Below are 25,000 nucleotides of genomic sequence, written 5' to 3'. Positions count from 1 at the left end.
TTTAGTTTGGACGGAGAAGATGCTGATAATTGGTTTAATTACTCATGGGTCGTGCTCTACCTTTCAGGAAAGATTTACGCACGACTGTTCCCTTTGACTACCTTTTTTTTTTTTTTAATTCTGTAAGGCGGTCGATGGCGTTTGTGATAACCTGTTATTATTATTTTATTTAGTCTGTGTATTTATTTATTTATTTTTATTTTTATTTTTTTAGGTGCTCTTTTACTTTTCTCAAGATTCCGATTTTCCCTGTTGGCTGCTCGTCAGTTATTGTTGAACTACCAGCACGTCGGTCGGCTTGCTCATTCCTCGTTAACATCAATAACGAAACGAAACTAGGGGGGTGGGGGGGGGGGGGGGGAGAGAAAAGAGAGACTAGAGAAAGAAACTCGTCTTTGATTGATGCAGAGAAATGGACGTAATCAATTAACGCAAGTGTTGACTGGAGATGATATGACGTGCAGCGTCCCGTTGGGATCACGTAATTGCTGTTTGCTTCCCGTTTCCCGGCTCGCGACGGAACGGCTCAGCCGCGACAGATACGTGTTGAGAGCATGCCGTGATTGACTTTGGCTAAGATTTCGTCACTAAGGCTCGGCCGCCTAGTTTGGAGCAATTATTAGCAACACGTTACTATTCAGGTTTGGGTTTTGCCAGCTCTGGAAGTCATGAACCTTCAACGAAATAAGAAGAAGAAGAAGAAAAAAAAAGGCTGTCAGAGATTTTAAGTGAAGAACTCCACTTAGGGGGAGCAAATAGAAATTTGGAGAAACAAGTAGATGAGAAAATTGTCATCTACTTGCGTCCAGGAAGGTAAAAAATTACATGTGAATTTCTTGCCATGTTAGCTTTCATGGACAACCAAATTAGGGCTGTTAATTTTCATGGACTCAATTTTGTTTTCACACGTGAGCCACTTAAAATGACAATGGATGGTCTCTCACAATGGGAATAAAATTCACGATTCCCAGAGGTCTCAACTACCAATTAAAGTTAGTGATTTTGTTAATTTACCAAGATCGACAAGTAGAATAACGTGTGTATGTCTGAGGTGTGCTGAGATATAACACAAAAACTATACTAAAATCATAATAGAAATGGTCATTGCACTATAATTGCCAACCAGGTTGCTGACATTAGACAGGAACAAACATTTTGTACGCTTTCATTCTGAATTTGCACAAAGAACTGGTGGTATTGTGCGTGAGAGGGGTAATGGAGGGCATTACAATGCCACCACAATGTAGTCATTGTTCATGCGTTCAGGAGGGTCAGGGTGTGTGTACTTTCGTTTCACCTGCTCAAACAGTCCTGCTTGTGGAATAGTTACTGGTGGCATACATGGAAAAGCATACATGTGGCTGCTTAACGAGAATGCTCGACAATTATTGCCAGCAAGAAGATCCGGTACATAGCAGCAGTTTTATGTATGTTTCACACAAGGGACACATGTACGGTCCTTGGCTGGAGGGAAAAAGATATGCAACTGTGTGAACCTTCACGTGCCTGTGCCGTGTACTAAAAAAAAACAAAGGCAAAAAGGGAAGAGATCACAATATAATTTTATGTGCTTGCTGTGGAGGAAATGTGTGTGTGTGTGTGTGTGTGTGTGTGTGTGTGCTGTTGAGGAAATCGTGTGTGTGTGTGTGTGTGTGTGCTGTTGAGGAAATCGTGTGTGTGTGTGTGTGTGTGTGTGTGTGTTTGCTGATGAGGAAATGTGTGTGTGTGTGTGTGTGTGTGTGTGTGTGTGTGTGTGTGTGTGTGTGTTTGCTGATGAGGAAATGTGTGTGTGTGTGTGTGTGTGTGTGTGTGTGTGTGTGTGTTTGCTGTTGAGGAAATCATGTGTGTGTGTGTGTGTGTGTGTGTGTGTGTGTGTTTGCTGTTGAGGAAATCGTGTGTGTGTGTGTGTGTTTGCTGATGAGGAAATGTGTGTGTGTGTTTGTGTGTGTGTGTGTGTGTGTGTGTGTGTGTGTGTGTGTGTGTGTGTGTGTGTGTGTTTGCTGTTGAGGAAATCGTGTGTGTGTGTGTGTGTGTGTGTGTAAAAAAAGAGATCATGACAGACCCCAGCTGTTCTTGTTTGTTCTAATTACACAAAATGGCTTTGTGTGACATCCTCCAACTTCCTTTTTTTTCTATTTCTTTTTGTTTTGTTTTTGTCAGTACATACTACTGTTCAGTAGGAAAGATGATTCAAGGTAATGAATGCACACCAGATTCAATGGCAGAAACAAATCAAATTGTGCGTCATTGGTTCCCAGTGTGTGTGTGTGTGTGTGTGTGTGTGTGTGTGTGCCCCAACATCCACCACTCCTACCCCCTGCCAAGGAAAAATCATTATTTGTGTTGTATTCTGAATTAAATGACCGTATATGTTTTTGAAAAAAAAACTTATAATGTTGTCACTTTGTCAGAAAATGTGTTGACTATCTTTCTTTTGGAGATGATTAAGTATTCTTGTATTTTATGTCTCAGTTTCAGCAGACAATCGTGTACATAATTTTTAGCAGACAATCATTTTATGTGAATGTCTCATTTTCAGCAGACAGTCATGCTAATGTGAATGTCTCATTTTTAGCAGACACTCATGATAATGTGAATGTCTCATTTTCAGCTAACATCCATGATTGAAGACCTGATGGTGGAACTGAACGGACTGAAAACGGAAAACGAAGCTCTGCGCAAATCTATGAAAGGCATCGTAGATGTGAGTTCACTTTGTGCACGTACCTGGGATTGATTGATGGACTGATTGCTCTTTGGTTTGTTGGCCACAAGCTCAGCATGCAGTTATTTTCTGAGCAAGGTGCAGCGAATGCATGTCTTTTGACTTATGATTTATGAACAAAGTGAGTCATTTTTGACTGAGTGTATGTGCAAGTGCACGTGTGTTGATTTGCATGCATGACTACTTTGGAGGTATTTTCTCACCTACGGCAAGTGATTGAGAATTCACTTTGACAAGATGGTAGTATAGACCTCCAAAAGAGACTGCTACTGTGTAAGTAACTGTTACTATTACAGTTATGAGAGATAGATTATACTTTCCTGCTTTTATAAAGATATTGAAAAATCAGTGACAAAGAAAGTCAAAAAGTTAAGTACAAAAGTCAAGGTCAGTAGTCCGGATCAGAGTTGTGGCCTTGCATCCAGTCTTCAGAGCTGGTTCACTGATTGGTCATGGTGAGAATAAACACCATATGACAGTCAACATCATGGCCAAAGTCAACATGATTTGATTAAAAGTATAGACAAGAGAGGCAAGGCCTTCAAGACTCACTTGTGATAAATTAAGTCCCCTAGCATTAATTACAGAGTAATTTCCCTTCTTTACTATCTGCACCAAAACGTTTGCAAAATAAATAAAAATTCCATGCTTAGCAAAAGAAGTTCCTGTTTGAACAAAAAATGATAATAATGACTCCTCTTGTTGTTGTGTCAGAATAAGAGGTCAAAGTGCCAAGTTTAGAGAATACAAAAAATATAAATATAACAGTAAATGCAGTTTGCATATAATTAGGCTTCTTTAAAAAAAAAAAATTTGTGCCCATCCCAGAGGTGCAATATTGTTTTAAACAAGATGACTGGAAAGAACTGAATTTTTCCTATTTTTATGCCAAATTTGGTGTCAACTGACAAAGTATTTGCAGAGAAAATGTCAATGTTAAAGTTTACCACGGACACACAGACACACACACACACACACACACACTCACAGAGACAACCGAACACCAGGTTAAAACATAGACTCACTTTGTTTACACAAGTGAGTCAAAAAGCAATAAAGAGCTTGTCTTGCATCCTTCGAAAATCTTGCTACAGTGACAGTACAGTTTTGACAAGAACATAAGCCTACTGGGAAAATTACGGTTAAAGATCAAAGTACAGTGTCATTTAAGATGTGCCCTGTTACAAGAGAGTTCTTGAGTACTTCCCCCTCCCCCATCACTCCCTGTTTTGTTTTCCTCAGTAATCTTTGTGTAGCAGGTATCACATGTGAATCTTGAATGCCTTGTCCATTTTGTTTTGTTTTCCTTTTTATAATAATGTGGCCATCTTAAATGTTCTTTCTTCTTTTAAACCACAGCAATGTTTGAACTGTGTATGTAAATAAAAGTTTGACCTGGATGAGAAACAGATATTTACCTTTGAGCAGTGCTATCGTTAGTTGAAATTATGTTTTTGGGATGAATCAGCACATCACACCAGGGAAGAACAAAAATATTAAAGTACGTAGTTATGATGTATTGTAATGATTGTTATCATTGGAATGGTTGTTAACATTGTTAACATTGGAATGTTTTTTTCTTTTACTGTTTATGCATTTCTTTTCTGTTTATGATTAATTTCGTTTTCCTTAGTTGGATTTCGAGGGACTGCTGAAACGACTGAGTGAACTGGAAAAATTGTCTGTAAGTATTTTGTTTCCCTCAGCCTGCTGTTTATGAACACACATTTAATGTGTTTTTTTGCATGATTTGTTTTCACTCTGTGTGTTATAGACATTCGTTTTTAGTGTTGTGATGAGATATCGCTGTAAACTAGCCACTTATCAGTGGAATGAGAAGAGCCACAAGCAAGCACATCAACTTCCTGCCATAAAAAAAATTGACAAAAAAAAAAAATCCATTGATGTCACCTGTAGAAGATATAGCAGTGAAGAGAATTTAGATCACATATCAGTATTTTGGAGGGGCCAGTACCAGAAAGCTTCCATATCAAAGACAGTTTAACATTTCATCCATAAAAGATAAGCTTTAGAAAAATAAAGTATACACTTTTAAATAGAAAAGGCTGGGTACTACAGTGTCAGTTTCAATAAGGTGCCAAAGCTTGCAGACTGATCCAGATTTGCTGCACTATATATGATAGTCAGTCGTGTCCGACTATGACCATCAGAACAGCAGAGGAGGCAACTGCTGTTCCGACTATTTGGGCTAGAATTTGATTATAGTGGAGAGTGTCTTGCCCAAGTACATCCCCACTCTCTCGGCCAAGAGGGTTTTAGGACAGTTGGCGTTGGGATGGTTCCCAAAGGCCAACTAGCCCACAAGGCTGCAGCACTAAGAGCCAGTGCAATTTTGCCTCCTAGTTTGAGAGTCATAGTCCTTCACAAAAGACTAAGCTGTAAATGGTTTCCCATTGACTGGAGAAACCATTGATAATACAGCTCTCACTTTGCTGTTGGCCCAAATGTAAACTTATGTCAATCTGTGATATAAGCCGAGTGTTGGGCCTACATCTGCTTTAAATGAAAAAACCCCAACAAGAACAAAAATATCTGATTAACACATTAAGCCAGTGCACTGTTTAGGCCTTGAGAGAATGGAATTGAGGACTTATCTGGGAGAAGTACCGGAAAAGAAATGATCAAACTAAGGTACAGATATCTAAATGAATACACTGGCAAGCAAACACTACCACTATGGAAATGCTGCTGCTGTTGTCTGCATTAGTCCTCCGCTGTTTGAAAACACAGGCTTCTGTTGTCACAAACATTACAAATGGCAGTCAATATCAGTGACATAAACTGATAAAGCGCTGTGACTGAAATAGTGCTTATGAGCATCTTTCACAATAAGCCGCCCCCCCCCCCCCCACACCCCAAAAAAAAGCCACAAGGATTCATATTTTACCTCCTGAATGATTTTCATTTCAGGACATTTTGCCTATGTATGTGTGTAAGAGAGACAGAGCAAGTATGTGTATACATGTCTTTGAGACTGTGTGCATTGTGATTGTCAAAAACCATTTGTTCATTCAATATTCTGTCAAATTTTATCATCACATGTTGATGTTTAAACTTGGAATTTTGGCCTTCACAGTGTGAAGACCTGTTACAAATAGGAAAACTAAAAAACAACAACAACATATACTTATTTTCTTATATGATATTATACTGTTAGGGAGAGAGGGAGAAAGGGGGAGGGGAAGGGGGGAGGGAGGAGAAAGGGTAGCTTATAAACAAATAGCTATGTTACTGTGTGAATTCTTTTTAAAAAAAACACACAGTCTGATTTTATTTGTTGCTGACAATTTTTTCAGGAAGCTCTGCGAAAGGATCTTAATGATGGTTTGGTATGTTATGAATGAGTTCATACCTGCATAATCCGTGTCAGTTCTCACCAATGTCAGTTCTCACCTGCATAATCTGTTTCAAATATCACCTGCATTATTATCTGTATCAGTTCTGACCTGTGTCAGTTCTCACCTGCATAATCTGTTTCAAATATCACCTGCATTATTATCTGTATCAGTTCTGACCTGTGTCAGTTCTCACCTGCATAATCTGTTTCAAATATCACCTGCATTATTATCTGTATCAGTTCTCACCTGTGTCATATCTCACCTGCATAATCTGTGTCAATTCTCACCTGCATATTCTGTATGAGTTCTCACCTGTGTCAGTTCTCGCCTGCATAATCTGTGTCGTATCTCACCTGCATGGTTATTTGTATGAGTTCTCACCTGTGTCAGTTCTCACCTGCATAATCTGTATGAGTTCTCACCTGTGTCAGTTCTTGCCTGCATAATCTGTGTCAAGTCTCGCCTGCATAATCTGTGTCGTATCTCACCTGCATGGTTATTTGTATGAGTTCTCACCTGTGTCAGTTCTCACCTGCATAATCTGTGTCATATCTCACTTGCATAGTTATTTGTATCAGTTCTCACCTGTGTCAGTTCTCACCTGCATAATCTGTGTCATATCTCCCCTGCATAATCTGTATGAGTTCTCACCTGTGTCAGTTCTCATCTGCATAATCTGTGTCATATCTCCCCTGCATAATCTGTGTCATATCTCACCTGCATGGTTATTTGTATGAGTTCTCACCTGTGTCAGTTCTCATCTGCATAATCTGTGTCATATCTCCCCTGCATAATCTGTATCAGTTCTCACCTGTGTCAGTTCTCATCTGCATAATCTGTGTCAAGTCTCACCTGCATAATCAGTATGAGTTATCACCTGTGTCAGTTCTCACCTGCATAATCTGTGTCATATCTCACCTGCATAGTTATTTGTATCAGTTCTCACCTGTGTCAGTTCTTACCTGGATAATCTGTGTCAAGTCTCCCCTGCATAATCTGTATCAGTTCTCACCTGTGTCAGTTCTTACCTGCATAATCTGTGTCAATTCTCACCTGTGTCAGTTCTCACCTGCATAATCTGTGTCAAGTCTCACCTGCATAATCTGTATCAGTTCTCACCTGTGTCAGTTCTTACCTGCATAATCTGTGTCAAGTCTCACCTGCATAATCTGTGTCAAGTCTCACCTGCATAGTTATTTGTATCAGTTCTCACCTGTGTCAGTTCTCACCTGCATAATCTGTGTCAATTCTCACCTGCATAATCTGTATGAGTTCTCACCTGTGTCAGTTCTCACCTGCATAATCTGTGTCAAGTCTCACCTGCATAATCAGTATGAGTTATCACCTATGTCAGTTCTCACCTGCATAATCTGTGTCATATCTCACCTGCATAGTTATTTGTACCAGTTCTCACCTGTGTCAGTTCTCACCTGCATAATCTGTGTCAATTCTCACCTGCATAATCTGTATGAGTTCTCACCTGTGTCAGTTCTCACCTGTGTCAGTTCTTACCTGGATAATCTGTGTCAAGTCTCCCCTGCATAATCTGTATCAGTTCTCACCTGTGTCAGTTCTTACCTGCATAATCTGTGTCAATTCTCACCTGCATAATCTGTGTCATATCTCACCTGCATAGTTATTTGTATCAGTTCTCACCTGCATAATCTGTGTCAATTCTCACCTGCATAATCTGTATAAGTTCTCACCTGTGTCAGTTCTCACCTGCATAATCTGTGTCAAGTCTCACCTGCATAATCTGTATGAGTTATCACCTGTGTCAGTTCTCACCTGCATAATCTGTGTCATATCTCACCTGCATAGTTGTTTGTATCAGTTCTCACCTGTGTCAGTTCTTACCTGGATAATCTGTGTCAATCTCCCCTGCATAATCTGTATCAGTTCTCACCTGTGTCAGTTCTTACCTGGATAATCTGTGTCAATCTCCCCTGCATAATCTGTATGAGTTCTCACCTGTGTCAGTTCTTACCTTGATAATCTGTGTCAATCTCCCCTGCATAATCTGTATCAGTTCTCACCTGTGTCAGTTCTCATCTGCATAATCTGTGTCAAGTCTCCCCTGCATAATCTGTATCAGTTCCCACCTGTGTCAGTTCTCACCAGCATATGTCAGAGCTCACCTGTATAATCTGTGTCAGTTCTCACCAGCATATGTCAGAGCTCACCTGCATAATCTGTGTCAGTTCTCACCAGCATATGTCAGAGCTCACCTGTATAATCTGTGTCAGTTCTCAGCAGCATATGTCAGAGCTCACCTGCATAATCTGTGTCAGTTCTCACCAGCATATGTCAGAGCTCACCTGTATAATCTGTGTCAGTTCTCACCAGCATATGTCAGAGCTCACCTGTATAATTTGTGTCAGTTCTCACCAGCATATGTCAGAGCTCACCTGCATAATCTGTGTCAGTTCTCACCGGCATAATCTGTGTCACTTTCCATGTCAGCAACACTTTTTTTGTCTTTTTTTTGTTTTTGTTTTTTTTTGGTTTGACCTTGTCTGGCACAGGTGTATATGTCTATCTGCTTTCATCCCACTATTATTTTTCAGTATTTTGTAGGCTGACCGTTCCAATTCCCCCCCCCCCCCTCCCCCCCTTTTTTTAATTCTCTCTCTCTCTCCCTCTATCTGTCTCTTTTGTGGGTCCTCCAACCTCATATTCCCCACCCCCCACCCCCCCACTTGTTGCTTATACTTAAATTTTTTTTTCTTTATGCAAGTTATAGTCTACTTGCTTTGAAATAACAGGGCAATCTTTTGCAAATTTTAGTGTTCCTTGGATGTTTATTTTCGTCTGGGTAAAAAAACAAAAACAAACAAACAAACAAACAAATCTCTATTACTATAGTTTAAGTTTGGTCTGGGTGCCTGTGTGTCTCTTCCACTCCTCTCTCTCCACCCCCCTCTCTCTCTCTTTCTCCCTCTCACCTTTTCCTCACCACATAACAATAATCCAGATATTCTGTCAATTCTCTCATCTCTTTGTCATCACATGTTTAAAAAAATTTTTTTTTTCTATCGATCATTTTTTAAACTGATATACTAAGTTTAACTTTTTTTTTTTTTATCAGTTGTAATGGGATGGTTGACTGTACTGTTTACTGATTAGGGTTACCAGGTTCATAAAAAAAAAAAATCTTTTTTGCAATATTTTCCTTTGCTGATGTAGATTTGACTTGGAAAGCTTGTTTATTTGTGTATCTCTTCCCCATTTCTACATATCAAGAGATGGACAGACAGACAGACAGAATTCAGAAGATAGACTCTGAGACAGACAGACAGATGGACAGACAGACAGACAGACAGACAGACAGAATTCAGAAGATAGACACTGAGACAGACAGACAGACAGAATTCAGAAGATAGACACTGAGACAGACAGACAGACAGATGGACAGACAGACAGACAGAATTCAGAAGATAGACACTGAGACAGACAGATGGACAGACAGACAGACAGAATTCAGAAGATAGACACTGAGACAGACAGATGGACAGACAGAGAGGCAGAATTCAGAAGATAGACACTGAGACAGACAGACAGATGGACAGACAGGCAGACAGACAGAATTCAGAAGATAGACACTGAGACAGACAGATGGACAGACAGACAGACAGAATTCAGAAGATAGACACTGAGACAGACAGACAGATGGACAGACAGACATACATACAGACAGAGTTTAACCAAAGATAGTGTGAAGGAGTACTTGGTGCACACCTAAGACCTGTTGGTTTATTGTCTCATCTACAAGACCTACAGGATTTACTAGAGGACGGGGAGCAGAACGTACAGTCAGTAGCTTGCAAGCCTGGCATTTTATCTGTCAGGCTACTGCCCTGCAGGGGAGTTTAGTTTATTGGCCTGTTGGATGACACCCTTGAGGCCAAGTTGTTCAGGCTTTGGGCTCTTGGTTCGGTGAAGGTTGTGTCATTTGAGGGAGTGAGACCTGGCTACTGCCTCACTGGCAGCTGATTGGTGTGACATCATCAACAACAACAACAACAAAAACAAAAAAACAAAAACAAAAAAAGATCACTGACTCTGGTTTCTGAGGTTTTGGAATAAGTGTTGAGTGCTCTCTTTTGTTTGCAGTTTAAAGGGAGGCAGTTATGGTTATTGAAAGAGCCATTCATTTTGAATGAGTGGGGGAAGGGCAGTTAAATTCCAGTGTTTTAAATGAACTTGATGGTTTGATTATGTAGCTTTGTATGTGTGTTCAAAAACTGTGTTTTATGGTTGCAAACACACACACACACACACACACACACACACACACACACACACACACACACACACACATGTATACCTATGGAGAGAGAGACAGAGAGAGAGAGAGAGAGAGAAGTTTTCTGTAATAAGCTTGTTTTCTATGCATACTGATAAATCATAGTAATCTAATGAAGGAAATAAATGTTATGTGCTTGCCTTGCTTTGATCTTGTCAGTTTAATGTGTGACTTTACAAAAGGAAATGATGTGAACCATTATGACGTGAGTGGAAGAACGAGGCCTTATTTATTTGGCTCACCCATTTGCTTTGCTATGGGAAGTAGGCATAACTGTGTGTGTTTATATGTGTTGGTACTCTGGTGCTGATGGATTTGATTAATTTCAGACACAAACACGCAAACACACATGGATATATGCATCTGTGTGCACAAACACAAACACACATACATGCAGGCATGCACACATACGCACACATCCTTACACACACAGACACACACACACACACACACACACACACACACACAACACAACACAACACAACACAACACAACACAACACACACACACACACACACACACACACACACACACACACACACACACACACACACACACACACACACACACACACACACACACACACACACAAAGTTGAGAGAGATGTGATGTGATGATGTGAAACTTTGTGTGTGAGAGTGTTGATGTGAAAGTTAGTGAGAGAGAAAGTGTGTGTATGTGTGTGTTTGTGTGTGCATGTACATGTTGCATACTGTCGGTCATACGATAATAGTAATGTATTTAAGGATCAGCTTCTGTTGCAAAGTACTATATATTACCTACATGTGCATTATTGATTGTGTTTTTCAGAAAGACTTGGTCAGCAAATTCGATCTCTTGCCTACTCCGGAGGAATTTAATCAGTTTGTTCGATGGGGAGACTTGGAAGATGCTCTGAGAGGTATCCGCACAGAACTGGAAAAGATGGCTCAACCTCAGGAACGCATTGTTATTGCTGCCAGTTCTCAGACAGAAGTATGTTTATTCTTTGCTACGCATGTTCAGATAATTTGCAAAAATATATATATATATATATATATAGATGTTCTGACATTGACAAGCTAAGACACAGACCAGTGTATGTGGATGTTAAAAAGGACGCACAGACATATACATGCACTGATGTGCTTGTGAGCGCATGGGCATGTGTGTGAGTACATCACTTATACACAACTAATCTTGTTACTAGTACATCGCTTACATGTAACTAATTTTGTCAGTAGTACATCACTGACACATGACTAATTTTGTAAGTAGTACATCACTAACACATGACTAATTTTGTAAGTAGTACATCACTGACACATGACTAAATTTGTAAGTACTACATCACTGACACATGACTAATAATTATTATGTAAGTAGTACATCACTGACACATGACTTATTTTTGTCAGTAGTACATCACTGACACATGACTAATTATGTAAGTAGTACATCACTGACACATCACTTATTTTGTCAGTAGTACATCACTGACACATGACTAATTATGTCAGTAGTACATCACTGACACATGACTAATTATGTAAGTAGTACATCACTGACACATCACTTATTTTGTCAGTAGTACATCACTGACACATGACTAATTATGTCAGTAGTACATCACTGACACATGACCTATTTTGTAAGTAGTACATCACTGACTCATTATTAATTTTGTCAGTAGTACATCACTGACACATGACTAATAATTATTATGTAAGTAGTACATCACTGACACATGACTAATAATTATTATGTAAGTAGTACATCACTGAAACATGACTTATTTTGTCAGTAGTACATCACTGACACATGACTAATTATGTAAGTAGTACATCACTGACACATGACTGATCTTGTCAGTAATACATCACTCACACATGACAAATTTTGTTAGTAGTACATCACTGACACATGACTAATTATGTAAGTAGTACATCACTGACACATGACTGATCTTGTCAGTAGTGCATCACTTACACACAACTAATCTTGTCAGTATTACATCACTTACACATGACTAATCTTGTCATTAGTACATCACTCACGCATGATTAATCTTGTTGTCTGCTTCTCGATGAATGTCTATTTTTGAAATGGAGAATATACACATTTAAAATCATTTCAGCTTGATTATGTGCATAAGTATTTCTCTGAAACTGTATTTTCTATTTTTGCCAGTGGAAAGATCATGGTATGTCTCTGAACTGGTGTTTTCAATGTTTTTTCTGTGGAAAATTCAGCTTCACTGTGTGTCCACGTATGTCTCTGAACCGGCGTTTTCCATATTTGTCTGTAGAAAATTGAATCCCGCCCTCCGTCTGCCATTTCTTCACGACCGAGCAGTGCACGATCTGTTGGGCCCTCTGCTGAGCTGCTGGACATTCTGGAAACTCTGGGGAAAATCAGCACAGAACACATGAATCTGGAGAAGCGTGTGACCAAACTGGAGGTATGAAAGTCATCGTGGCAGCTCTTTTCTTCCTCATAGTAGATAATGTATTACATGAAAAAAAGTTGGGTTTTTTTCCTTGCAAAATGGCTGATTTTTTTGCTTACTTGTCTAAAAATCAAAAGTGAGTCTATGATTAACTGTGCGTTTCAGTTGTCTGTGTATACGAATGTATGTATATAAGTGTGTGTGTGTGTGTACGTTGTATGTCTGTATGCATGTATGCATGCACACATGTCTGTCTGTCTGTCTGTCTGTATGTATGCATGCATGCATTTATGTATGTATGTAGTATGCAGTATGTATGTATGTATGTATGTATGTATGTATGTATGTATGTATGTGTGTTGATGGTAAATTATAACAAATTCATTTTCTCTAGAAATACGTTGTCTGTGAACTCCAAATTTGGCTTAGAAAAAGAACACACACACAGACACACAACAAAAAAAAAAAAAACCCAAACAAACAAACAAAAAATCATGTTGAATTATAAGATTTCATGGCACATACATGTTTTTTGTTAAAATGTTAAAAATCCTAAATCTTTGTTAATTGATCACAAAGCAGCAATTGTCGCCAGAGCAAACATTGAAGTGAGAAACATATTTCTTGAAGTGTGTCAGGAGGAGTCGGGGAACATGGACCCTTGTTTCATGTGTTTTACTGTTGTGTTCAGGAGTCGGGGAACATGGACCCTTGTTTCATGTGTTTTACTGTTGTGTTCAGGAGGAGTCGGGGAACATGGACCCTTGTTTCATGTGTTTTACTGTTGTGTTCAGGAGTCGGGGAACATGGACCCTTGTTTCATGTGTTTTACTGTTGTGTTCAGGAGTCGGGGAACATGGACCCTTGTTTCATATGTTTTACTGTTGTGTTCAGGAGTCGGGGAACATGGACCCTTGTTTCCTGTGTTTTACTGTTGTGTTCAGGAGGAGTCGGGGAACATGGACCCTTGTTTCATGTGTTTTACTGTTGTGTTCAGGAGGAGTCGGGGAAACATGGACCCTTGTTTCATGTGTTTTACTGTTGTGTTCAGGAGTCGGGGAACATGGACCCTTGTTTCATGTGTTTTACTGTTGTGTTCAGGAGTCGGGGAACATGGACCCTTGTTTGATGTGTTTTACTGTTGTGTTCAGGAGGAGTCGAGGAACATGGACCCTTGTTTCATGTGTTTTACTGTTGTGTTCAGGAGGAGTCGGGGAACATGGACCCTTGTTTCATGTGTTTTACTGTTGTGTTCAGGAGTCGGGGAACATGGACCCTTGTTTCATGTGTTTTACTGTTGTGTTCAGGAGGAGTCGGGGAACATGGACCCTTGTTTCATGTGTTTTACTGTTGTGTTCAGGAGGAGTCGGGGAACATGGACCCTTGTTTCATGTGTTTTACTGTTGTGTTCAGGAGTCGGGGAACGTGGACCCTTGTTTCATGTGTTTTACTGTTGTGTTCAGGAGGAGTCGGGGAACATGGACCCTTGTTTCATGTGTTTTACTGTTGTGTTCAGGAGTCGGGGAACATGGACCCTTGTTTCATGTGTTTTACTGTTGTGTTCAGGAGGAGATGCAGAACAAACTAGACAAGGGGGCGCTGGACAAACTCAGTAAGTAAATCTGGCTGCTCTGTTCTGTTCTGAAGTATTGTTCGTTTTGCATTTTCAGTCTGTCATTTTCAGCCTGTATTGATCCTGAGCTGCTATGCAGATTTAAAAAAAAAATTTTAATTAAAAAAAAAAAATTATTACTTTACTTGTTTCTTTTTTCGTAATGTCCATGATCTTTCTTTATGGTGTTATTTAACGATTTATGCATGTAAACAAAGTGGGTCAATGTAATAACCCTGTGTTTTGGTGTCTGTGTGTTTGTATGAACAATACATGTACTCAAAATGAAGTATTCTGTTAAATGTGTATATGCATGTTGTGTGAAGAGGGATGTATGGTTATGTATGGGGCAGGTAAAGAGAAAAGAATGAACAGAGAGGTGAATATGTGTGTGTGTGTGCTTGTGTGCGTTCGTGCATGCATGTGAGTGTGTGTGTGAGTGTGTGTGTGTGTGCTTGTGTGCATTCGTGCATGTGTGTGAGTGTGTGTGTGCGCGCGCGCATGTGCACTCAACATTGGTATTCTACTGTGAAATTCATCACGTCACCTTGAATTCTGATACATGTTCATCAGGTGCTTCAGATGATCTTCTGAATGAACTGAACCAGATGAAGAAAGATATCGAAGCTTTGCAGAAAGAAATTGGAAAGGTTGGTATAATTATTTGTGATAGTTTCCTCTCTGTGTGCTCTTGTTATTGTGCTGTGTACCATAGTATACATGGTATGATACAGTGTTCCACACTACACATGATATAATACGGTGTATTTGTTGCACATGTCTGTATGGCATCTTGTGTGAATTCTCATTTTCCTCATAATGCTGGAGTCAGTCAGTCAGTTGTGATTTCTTCATATGTAATTGTAGTTGCCATGATTCCCTAAAGGAAAAAAAACAACATGATAGATGTAATTCAGTAAAGATTGCAGACCTTTAAATAGATGATTTCACCAGAAAATGTTTAGGTGCTGTGTTGTTCAGAGAGAAAATAACAAACTATCACAATGTTTTGTTGGAGACCAGCAATGTTCATCGTGTTTCATATTTCAGTTACTTAAAGTGTATTGGAGGTTGATAAGTTTGTCTCGCAGTTTGTATTATTTTCATTGGCCTGTAAATAAGCCAGAAGATAAAAAAATGTTACAAGGGATTAATGTACTGAAGTTGATCGCTGCATAAGATGATGATGATGGTCATTATCACAGTCATCATCACAGAGTATGTTGTCAGCATTTGGATATTGGATTTACAGTGTGATGTATTTCCATTTTCAGACATGTGATATTTACATTCTTTTGTTGAATTCTTCTGCATGCTGCCAGATGGATTCAGGGACATTTTCTCTGGATCCCTTCAAAAGTAAAACAGTTTCTGCATCAAGTATATCTTCTTCTCACTCTAATTTCTGTGATGACAACAAAATGTCACAGCCACAGAACAAACCGCAGGAGACATTTACAGACACACCTAAATCTCAGCAGAGTTTAGAAATGTCACAGTCACAGAAAAACCCTCAGGAAACGTTCACAGACATTCCTAAATCCCAGGGGGGTTTTGAACAGACTCGGAATCAAGTGGAATCTACACATTTTCAGTTTGATAGTGATTTTGATAATGCCAAGATCGAATATGAACTGAATTCTGCAGAGCGCAACACTGATCAAGGAGACACAGATTATACTGGAAATCAGATAAAGGTAGTTGATATGGTCCCCCCCCTGGTCCCCCCCCCCTTTTTTTCCCTCTCTTCAAATTGCAGATTTTTAGGTCATCTCTGTTTTTTTCACCAATTTTATTTTTACATGGTGTTGTGCTCACAGTTATTTAAACATATTTTTTTCGTCCATACTGTAGTATGCTTTATTTGTATATTTCTTTTTTTTTTTAAAGATTGGCCTTGTTGTTTGCTTCTTTTGACACAGTATTTGAATTATATGTATTTTTAAATGCATCTCATTAGACTGAATTGTGTTTCCATTTCTTGAAACTATATATTTTGGAAAAAAAAGTGAAACTTAAAAAGTTACAATACTCTTGCTTACATCTGTGTTTAGTGTGTGTGTGTGTGTGTGTGTGTGTGTGTGTGTGTGTGTGTGTTGCTTTTATTTCCTCTTTCAGAGCATATTATTCATGCAACTTTCTTTCTTAGACTTGCAGCTTTAGTTTTATTTTATTAGTTTATTTAGTTGTGAACGACAAGTCTTGTTCCTGAGTTACGTGCTGGTAAACGTCCCTGTTTGTGTGTGGTGCACTGTTGTCATGGAGTTTTGAATTCCTGTCAGCTTAAATTCTTTTGTGCTTTTGTTTTTTCAAGCAGCAGTTCAAAACTTAGAACATAAACAGAAAACACTCATCTGAAAAAGACACACACACACACACACACACACACACACACACACACACACACACACACACACACACACACACACACACACACACACACACATGTATGCACAAACTATTGTATAAGAGGAAAGAACCACTGCGAGCTAATGTGAAAGAGGAGAGAGCGAGAGAGACAGAGAGAGAGAGAGAGAGAGTGCTGTTGATACAGCAGTTTATTTGACTGGCTGTTTGAAAATAGATCAATGGTAGCAACAGCTTTGACTACAATGATAGCGGCAGCAACAACCAGCCAACAAGCAATAAAAAACAACGTCTTGGTGTTTGATTATTATTTCAAAATTGATAAGATAATCAGGTTTCAACCAGCCAACAATTAAACCATTCATAGTGTTCGAGGAATATTTGTAAGTATATAAACTGTTTTTTTTGGGTGGGGTGGGGTGGGGGGTGGGGGTGTATTTAATGTAGTGTGAACTTTTTAATCTTGTTTTCAGCTTATATTTTTGATTGCGTATGTATTTGTATCCACACAAACGCAAATGAATGGTTTTATGTTATGATGGTGAATGCTGTTCTGCATTCCTGCCAGCTAAAGGACCATCTCAGCACTTCTGCAAGACATGATGTGAAGGAGAAAAGCGAGGTTCTGCCATACTCTTCCTATATATATATATATATATATTTTTTTTTTTTTCTTTTTTCTCCAGCCCACAGAATGTGTAGTGTAGTCGCTAATCTCAGCCTACATTTATTTGCTGATGGAATTTTTAAAATGTGTGGGTTACATTCAAGATTAGTGAGAACATTTGGGAAGAAAAATGGAGTACAGATCACTGTAGTGGTCAACTGACTTTATTTGCTCAATAATGAAATAATCATCAACTAAAACCTTAATGAATTAATCCTAGTTCTACATTCTTTTCAGCTAGGGGGCCAGCATCACACACACATTCACAGCAAGCAAGCAGATCATATTTTGTTGTGAACATGAAAATTTACACACACACAACACACACACACACACACACACACACACACACACAACACGCACACACACATAATACACATAATGCGCATGCACATGTACACACGCACATGCATGTGTGCATGTGTGCGTGCACGCACACACACTCACACACACACACACACACAAGAAAAAAAAGAATGAAGAGTTCAAGTTTGAATAAAACTGAATCTGTTGTCCTTTGATCATGCAGTTTATACAGTCACAACTGCACAGTTTTTCTGTTTGTTTTATTTTAATGTCAGCATTATCTCAGAACCGGTTTCAAGTGGAATTTGTTTTTATTTTGTTTTGAATTTTGTTGCTTTATGTACCTCATTATTCAAAGTAGATTTTGGGCTGATTTATATACTTTTTTTCTTGTAAACTTCTTTAAAACTTTTTTTTGTTTTTGTTTATTCACCATACTTATTCAATATATATACATCTGCATGGCTGATTTGAACTCAAGAAATGCTTTTTTATGCTAGGCACTTTTATGAGCTATTTTTGTTGTTGTTGTTGTAAATTTCTATGACCCTCAAAACCAGCAGCAGTTTTTAACAATGCATGATTCTTTTTTTTATTTTTAGAAGTTTGATAGTGTATGTTCTACAAAAAAAACCACCCAAAAACCCCAGAACAACAGAAAAACAGAGTTGTCATAATACATTTGCAGGAGGAGCATTCATTCTCTTGCAGGGATTCTGTTGATGAATTTGTCCATAGCATCTGCTGAGTAAGTTGGCACTTGCACATAGACACTGATTAGGCTGACTAGTCACAATGAAGAGTGAAGCTTGGGAGACAAGATTTACTTAGTTCCGTCTGTAGGTGGGATAATAAACCCCTGCAGACTCTTTCTGACTGTGAATCCCACTACATGTTCCCCGGTCTCATCTGGTGGTTTCCCTCGTCAGAAAAAGGAGTTCCTGCTCTTCAACAGACCCTGATCACAGGAGCCTAGTGACAGTGTCCATCTGCAGTCTGCTCAGTTCTGCATCAGTGACTGTCATCTGACAAGGGCCATGCTTTTTCTTCAGGTCTTCAGAAACCTGGTGTCATTGTCCTGATATTCCAAATGCCCAACTATTGGGCACAGGTTCTCTTCTTTCCTGCAGTTGACAATCTGCTTGTCAGTTTTCACCCTAAACCCCAAGCACTCAATGAGGTTGATGGACAGTGGCGAGGCAACACCCTATTGACTGAGGATCGCTCAGCTTGAGGAGAGTGGTTGTTGGGCAGTGAGGCGTGATGACCTCTGCGGCCCTTGGAAGCAAGCGCTGGCATCTAGCTGCGTACCAGTCAAGCAGGAGACTTACGACTGGTAGACTGTTGCTTACTGTTTTGTGTTGCCACCACATAGCGAAGACCAAGTTGAGTGTCCTCTCCAGTGCACAAAGCCTGTGTAGATGGATAAGGAGGTCAGGCTGTTACCCTAGCAGCAGATCTCCCCACTCTGCGTTGCTGAAAAAGGCCAATGGAAAGACGGAAGCAATGCACTTTGTTCAGCATTGCCTCAAGAGTTTCAAGGTAGTTCCCAAATACAGTTTTGAACATCCATAGGGACTTCAGCATCAAATTTTCTCTCAGAGTTGACTCTCAAAGTCTTTCCTATGGGTGGGTATGGTTGCAAGGTGGCAGAGGTTTGAAATCAGTATTTTCCATCACTTTGATGATCTACCAGCCGAGGTTAACGAGCTACATCTGGTAGCACTTGGTTATATGGTTACCAGCAGCAGAGGAGAACCTTTGACCTGACTCATGAATGGACATGAACAGAGGTCTGATGTAGCATCTGATGTGATCTGTGGCACAAAATGTTGACCCATGATAGACCCAGTCAGGGCATGAAGTGAGCAAGCACAAACAGCACGTTCAGGCAAACGAAGGTGGTTATGGTGACCCAGATTATACTACAGACACTGATGGTTCTGAGTTTGACACAGACCGTGAAAAAGTACAGCCTGCTCATCACAGATGGAGCAGAGTGTTGAATCACTTTGTGTGCAGCTTAGGGGGGCAGAAGGGGTGGGGGGTGGGGGGAGTCACGGTCAAGGGAGTGGGTGTGGAAAGGGAAGAGGCCAGCGTGGTGACAACAACAAAGCCATGCTAGAGGAAGGGAGGAGGAGGCATGGGGAGGAAGAGAGAGGAGAGGAGGAAGAGGGGAGATAAGTACTTTGATAATAGCACACTTTTTGTTCCAAATGGTGTGTAGTCTTCATGGTTTTTTTAAAATTATTATTTTAGTTCATTCACTAACACATTTGATAACAGGACTTTGTCTGCTTGGCATTCTTTTCTTTTTAATCTTCATCAACTTTTAAAAAATTGCATTCAATCAGAATGAAAACTTTACATTATGGATGTGTTGAAAAACAAACACACAAACAACAAAATAATGCCAAAGGAATGAGAAAATAAACAATGAAGAAAGACAAAGCTTAAAAGAAGATTTCCCCCAAATCTAAGATAAAAGACCAAGCTTAAAAGAAGATTCCCCAAAATCTAAGATAACAGTGCAAGAACCATTGTGAAAGTGGCTTAGGGGAGAGAGAGAGAGAGAGAGAGAGAGAGAGAGAGAGAGAGTTTTGCAACCAGTGTGGTTAATAAACAAACAAAAGAAATAGCATTCAGTTCTGTCATTTCATTTCTGCATTTCTGGATCAAATTGTCAATTCTGTCAATGCAGGATATTGACATGAAAAAACAAAAACCCTCTTGTAACTGCACTGCATAGGGGAGATTTAAAGACAATATTGTGAAAGGAACGGATGAATAGATCTATTGATTCGCATCTTTTATTGATATTACTTTGTAGGTTGTAATGAGGCGTTTAACAGTTGTTTAATGTTGATGCAAATCCAGAAAATATGTTGTATGATATGTACTACTTGAATTGTTTGTCACACCCATGTTTAAAAATACAACTGTGGCTAAGATTCTATATACTAACCTGATTGGAAGCCATTTTATTTTGGTTTCCTGAATTCCTTTAATCTTGTTTAAATATTATATTCCATTCAAGTACCATGTTAAGTTTTGTGTTTTGCTACAACATTTAGGGTCAAGGTGATGATGAAGTAAGTCATAATGATTATGGTTTTGCACCTTTTGAAATTGACTGTGTTATGTGAAACAGTTGTGGAATATCCGCTGAATTGTTACGCAAGCTTGTTTTATTTGCTGGTTTTTCTTTGTTTGCATGCTTGTTTGTGTTGCTATTTTGTCTTTTGTTGAAAAAAAAAATTCAGAGAAGTAGGTACAAGATGACCCTTTCATGCACAATTCTTTGTGAGTGTGTTTTCCTACTTATGGACAGTGTTTGCATTCTTGAATGTTTGAAGAGTGCTTACACATGTCTGGATATCTCTGTAGACTTTACAGCAGCTAGAAGTCTCTACAGATTCTGCAAGTTAGCGTTTTCTCCAAGAAAATCTTCAGTTTTTGCTTTTGTTTTTTGTTGTTGTTGTTGTTATCGTTATGTTCATGCATGGAGATTGTTTTATGAAAATTTCACTCAGTTTCAGTATGTAATTGTAAGTGTACCAAAATGTTGTCAGGAAAACAGTTTATTGTCATTTGCATTCTGTTTTGTCTCTGCTGAAGTTTACAGATCCTTCAAGTGTTGATGTGGATGTGGAAGATTCTGTGTGTGTATGTTGTTTTGTATCTGCATCAGTATGATAATCTTTCAGAAAGGGGGAAGGGGGGGGGGGATTTGCTAAATGATGCAAATGTATTGTGTTGTAAATCATTTATTTTTGCCTTGTGTATGCTGTTTTGTTTCTGCATCAGTGTAAGAATCTCTCATGCGATGATGTAAATGTATTATGTGGTAAATGTGTTGTAACTGATTTATTGCCATGTGTACGTGTATACTGCTTTGTATGTGTATACTGCTTTGTATCTGTAATGGAATAAGAATCTATCAGGGGATGATGTAACTGTATTGTGACCCTGCATTGTTTTGTAAATGATTTATTCATTGTTGTGTGTATGCTGTTTTATATCTGCATCAGCTTAAGGATCTCTCAGGGGTTGATGCAGAGCTTAGGGCACAAGTGGAAGAACTTCTCAAGAAGATCGGAGAGGTTTCATTTTATATTCACAATTTTTAACAAAGTCTAACAGATACTAATGAATGTTTTGTGTCCAGGTAAGATTTTGTGAACATTTTCTTTTCCAGCTCTCTCTCTGTGTTACCCTAATCTTGATTTTTAACAGAACTGTTTTTTTCTTTGAATAAGTGTGACAGCAGTCAAAACATAGTCATTGAATTGTGCAGCATTGGAACAGTCATTCAGAAGACGTACACGAAAATGTAGTTTTAGCAAAATGGTATGCGTAAATTTGCATAGTCATTTATCTTACCATAGATAAGGAAGAGGTATGCATACAATTATACCATATGAATTAAAAATGTACACACACTCACAAACACACACACACACACACATACACACACACACACACACACACACACACGTGTGCGCGCACACACACACACATGCCTTTCTTTAGTCAAGAATGGATGTACCAAAAAGTAATTAAGGGCTGTGTTTGATTATCTCCGTGTCTAAATACTCTATGATAAAGTGCCTTTTTCTGGTAAAATGATAGTCAGTGTCAAGACTGTTTGAATGCTGTAGCATTATTATCATTCTTTTATTATCTTTAAAAAAAAAAATAGATTAAAGTGTTCGCATACCCATTGTTAAATCCATAAGTGGACTTTCTTATTCCTAAGTGGTTTGCTGTTTGGCTGATGATGCTGTGCTACACTCTTTTGTCCGTCTTTCCATTCACTCACTCACTCATTCATCATTCATAAATGCTTTCATTCATTCACCTCGTCTTTTCACTCACTCTGTTCTTGAGAGAAAAAAAAAATTAAATATCAATGATGATGATGCTTTTTTTCTTTTCAATTTGACATACCATTTTTTTTTCTTAATCATTTGCAGATATGGATGTAACTTAAATTAACAATTAATGTAGAGTTCCAGAAGGTGTTTTTTTTTCACCAAAAAATCATCTACAAATGATGGATAAAGCTGTAAAAACATGTACACATGATAAGTACTGGCTTAGTAGCAGAATGTTCTGACATTGCCTAAAAACTGCTAAAATGTGCATTTATCTGTCTTCAAGTAAAATTAGTTTATTAATCATGATTCATACGTATGTATTAACTTCAATACGTAACTTTAATAGGACCTAGCATTTTATATTATCCTTTTTTTTTATACTTTATTTGTAATTATGCATTTATATTTTACTTTCCAATTAGTTTACATCAGATGTTTGTGCTGTATTTGGTATGGAACGTGTCCTCAGTGTAACAGGTACATGGATACAAAGTTTTCGTTCAAATGACTGCCTACTTATAATTCCACACCCAAAAATATCAAGCAAGCAACCCAGCAATCAAATAAATGAACCAGCCATCAACCATTCACATACCCCTAGAACCAGTCGAGCAGACTATCCACCAGCTTTCCTGTTAATTGACTATGCAGTACCATCAGAAACATTAAGGCTGTCCACACACAAAGTGAATGACATGTGGCCATTTTACATGAGATCAGAATAAGACATTGTAGTACACCATTAACATTAATTTCTTGCAAACTGCAGTCTCTGCAGTGGGTGCGTTGTGTCTAAACTTTCAATATCAAAGACACAAAGATGTGCCGAAAAATGTTTATCTTGGTATTATCAGTAAAATGTCATGAAAAGTTTGTGGAAGTACAAGACTGCATGATGCCTCACAGACTTCAGTTTTGTGTGTGTATTGCCTACACAAGCAACACAGTACATTCTGTGTCGTGAGTTATGTGAATTTTTGACACAGTCAGGACACAAAAAGAAATCTGGAATGAATTGTAGTAAAATGTTAAAAAAAGAAAGAAGAAGAAGAAGAAGAAGAAGAAAAGGAAATGGATTTTATTGCAAAGACAGCTCCATACTGTATGATAAACCTACAAATACTGTCATTGCTGGCTCGGTATTGTCACTTGTCATGCTGTTGATGCAAAATTGTACTGTGACACTGTTTCATAGAGTTTTATTTGGAGTTGTGACTTAACATATAAATGGTTGAGTAAGACTATTTTTAACTCTCATAACCATCACAGACTTCCTTGAAAGTGATCTAATTGTGTGCAGCCTTTGTGAATTTGTTAAGATTTTAGTTTTCATCTGCAACCATCTGCTTATGGAATAATGTATAATGATTTTAGAATTAGAGAATGTGATAAGCATTCATTTATTACTATCATTGTTTACTGCTGATTAAAAAACTTTTTTTTTTTAAACAAGTTCTGTTGAGATTGTATGACAGATTGCTTTTTTTTCCTTTCTTGTTCTTATTTCTTTTTATTTTTTGAAATTAAAAAGTCTCTTAATTTCTGATAGTAAAGTGAATTTCTATAATAATCATTTTGTTCTTAGATATTTTCATTCATGGTGTGAGCGCCAAGAAAACACAGATTTTAGATACCACATCCATCAGCCAGGTATTGCACACCATTATTTTTTTTTGCTCCTTGTGTTTTCTTTTTACAGTGATACATGCATTTTGATTTTTTGTCTTTTTTAATGCAGATTTAGAGTCTCGACAAAGCCTGTTCATTTTTGTTGAAAACGATAATTGCAGGAGGACTCAATAGCCGTGTAAAGTTACATCCTGTGATAAATGTTTTGCAATCATCCTTCCTAAACAAACAAACTGCAAATCTTTCGAACTGTTTTCCTTCTGTTTTGTGTACATGTGCCAGGATGGTGGGGTAAGATCAGTAATAAAGGATGATTGTTGGCTTAACAAAAAACAGTGAGATCATTGGTTGACAGAACTTCGGTGTGTGTGTGTGTGTGTGTGTGTGTGTGTGTGTGTGTGTGTGTTAATAATGAGGAGGAGGAGGAGAAGGCATCATAGATGTGATGATCATTATCATCACTATTGTCATGTCATTGAAAGAACATATTGTTATATTATTCACATTTTCTCATTATGTTTGCTTTGTCATACCTATTAATCTTTTCCACCCATGATTTGGTTCAGAAAGTAATCAACCAAACGGTACTGAATTTGTTTTGGAAAAAAATGGATATTCATACATTTTATATGTATGTCATGCTGCTATTTATTTCTGCACTTTATTGATCATCTCATATACATCATTTAAAGTTGAAATTGAAACTGAGCATGTCCAACAT

The 25,000-nt window shown here is 38.4% G+C and overlaps 1 protein-coding gene across 4 annotated transcripts in view; it reads left to right on the top strand.

Moving 5' to 3' along the window:
* Nucleotides 1-25,000, top strand: part of LOC143285432 (uncharacterized) — a 75,254-nt gene that overhangs the window by 22,027 nt on the left and 28,227 nt on the right. The window contains exons 2-9 of one of the 4 annotated variants that reach the window (XM_076592718.1): nucleotides 2,612-2,704; nucleotides 4,359-4,409; nucleotides 6,043-6,075; nucleotides 11,201-11,365; nucleotides 12,678-12,830; nucleotides 14,385-14,430; nucleotides 15,004-15,080; nucleotides 17,366-17,419. In XM_076592718.1, the coding sequence (XP_076448833.1) occupies nucleotides 2,612-2,704; nucleotides 4,359-4,409; nucleotides 6,043-6,075; nucleotides 11,201-11,365; nucleotides 12,678-12,830; nucleotides 14,385-14,430; nucleotides 15,004-15,080; nucleotides 17,366-17,419 (672 nt within the window). Of the gene's footprint in view, nucleotides 1-2,611; nucleotides 2,705-4,358; nucleotides 4,410-6,042; nucleotides 6,076-11,200; nucleotides 11,366-12,677; nucleotides 12,831-14,384; nucleotides 14,431-15,003; nucleotides 15,081-15,752; nucleotides 16,128-17,365; nucleotides 17,420-25,000 lie in introns of all 4 variants that reach the window. The other 3 variants (XM_076592700.1, XM_076592709.1, XM_076592729.1) reach the window with 3 other exon arrangements.

Source organism: Babylonia areolata, chromosome 1 (genome assembly GCF_041734735.1).
Source record: "Babylonia areolata isolate BAREFJ2019XMU chromosome 1, ASM4173473v1, whole genome shotgun sequence".
NCBI classification, from domain to species: domain Eukaryota; kingdom Metazoa; phylum Mollusca; class Gastropoda; order Neogastropoda; family Buccinidae; genus Babylonia; species Babylonia areolata.
Note: the sequence above shows the minus strand (reverse complement) of the source record. Positions and strands in the feature narration are given on the sequence as shown.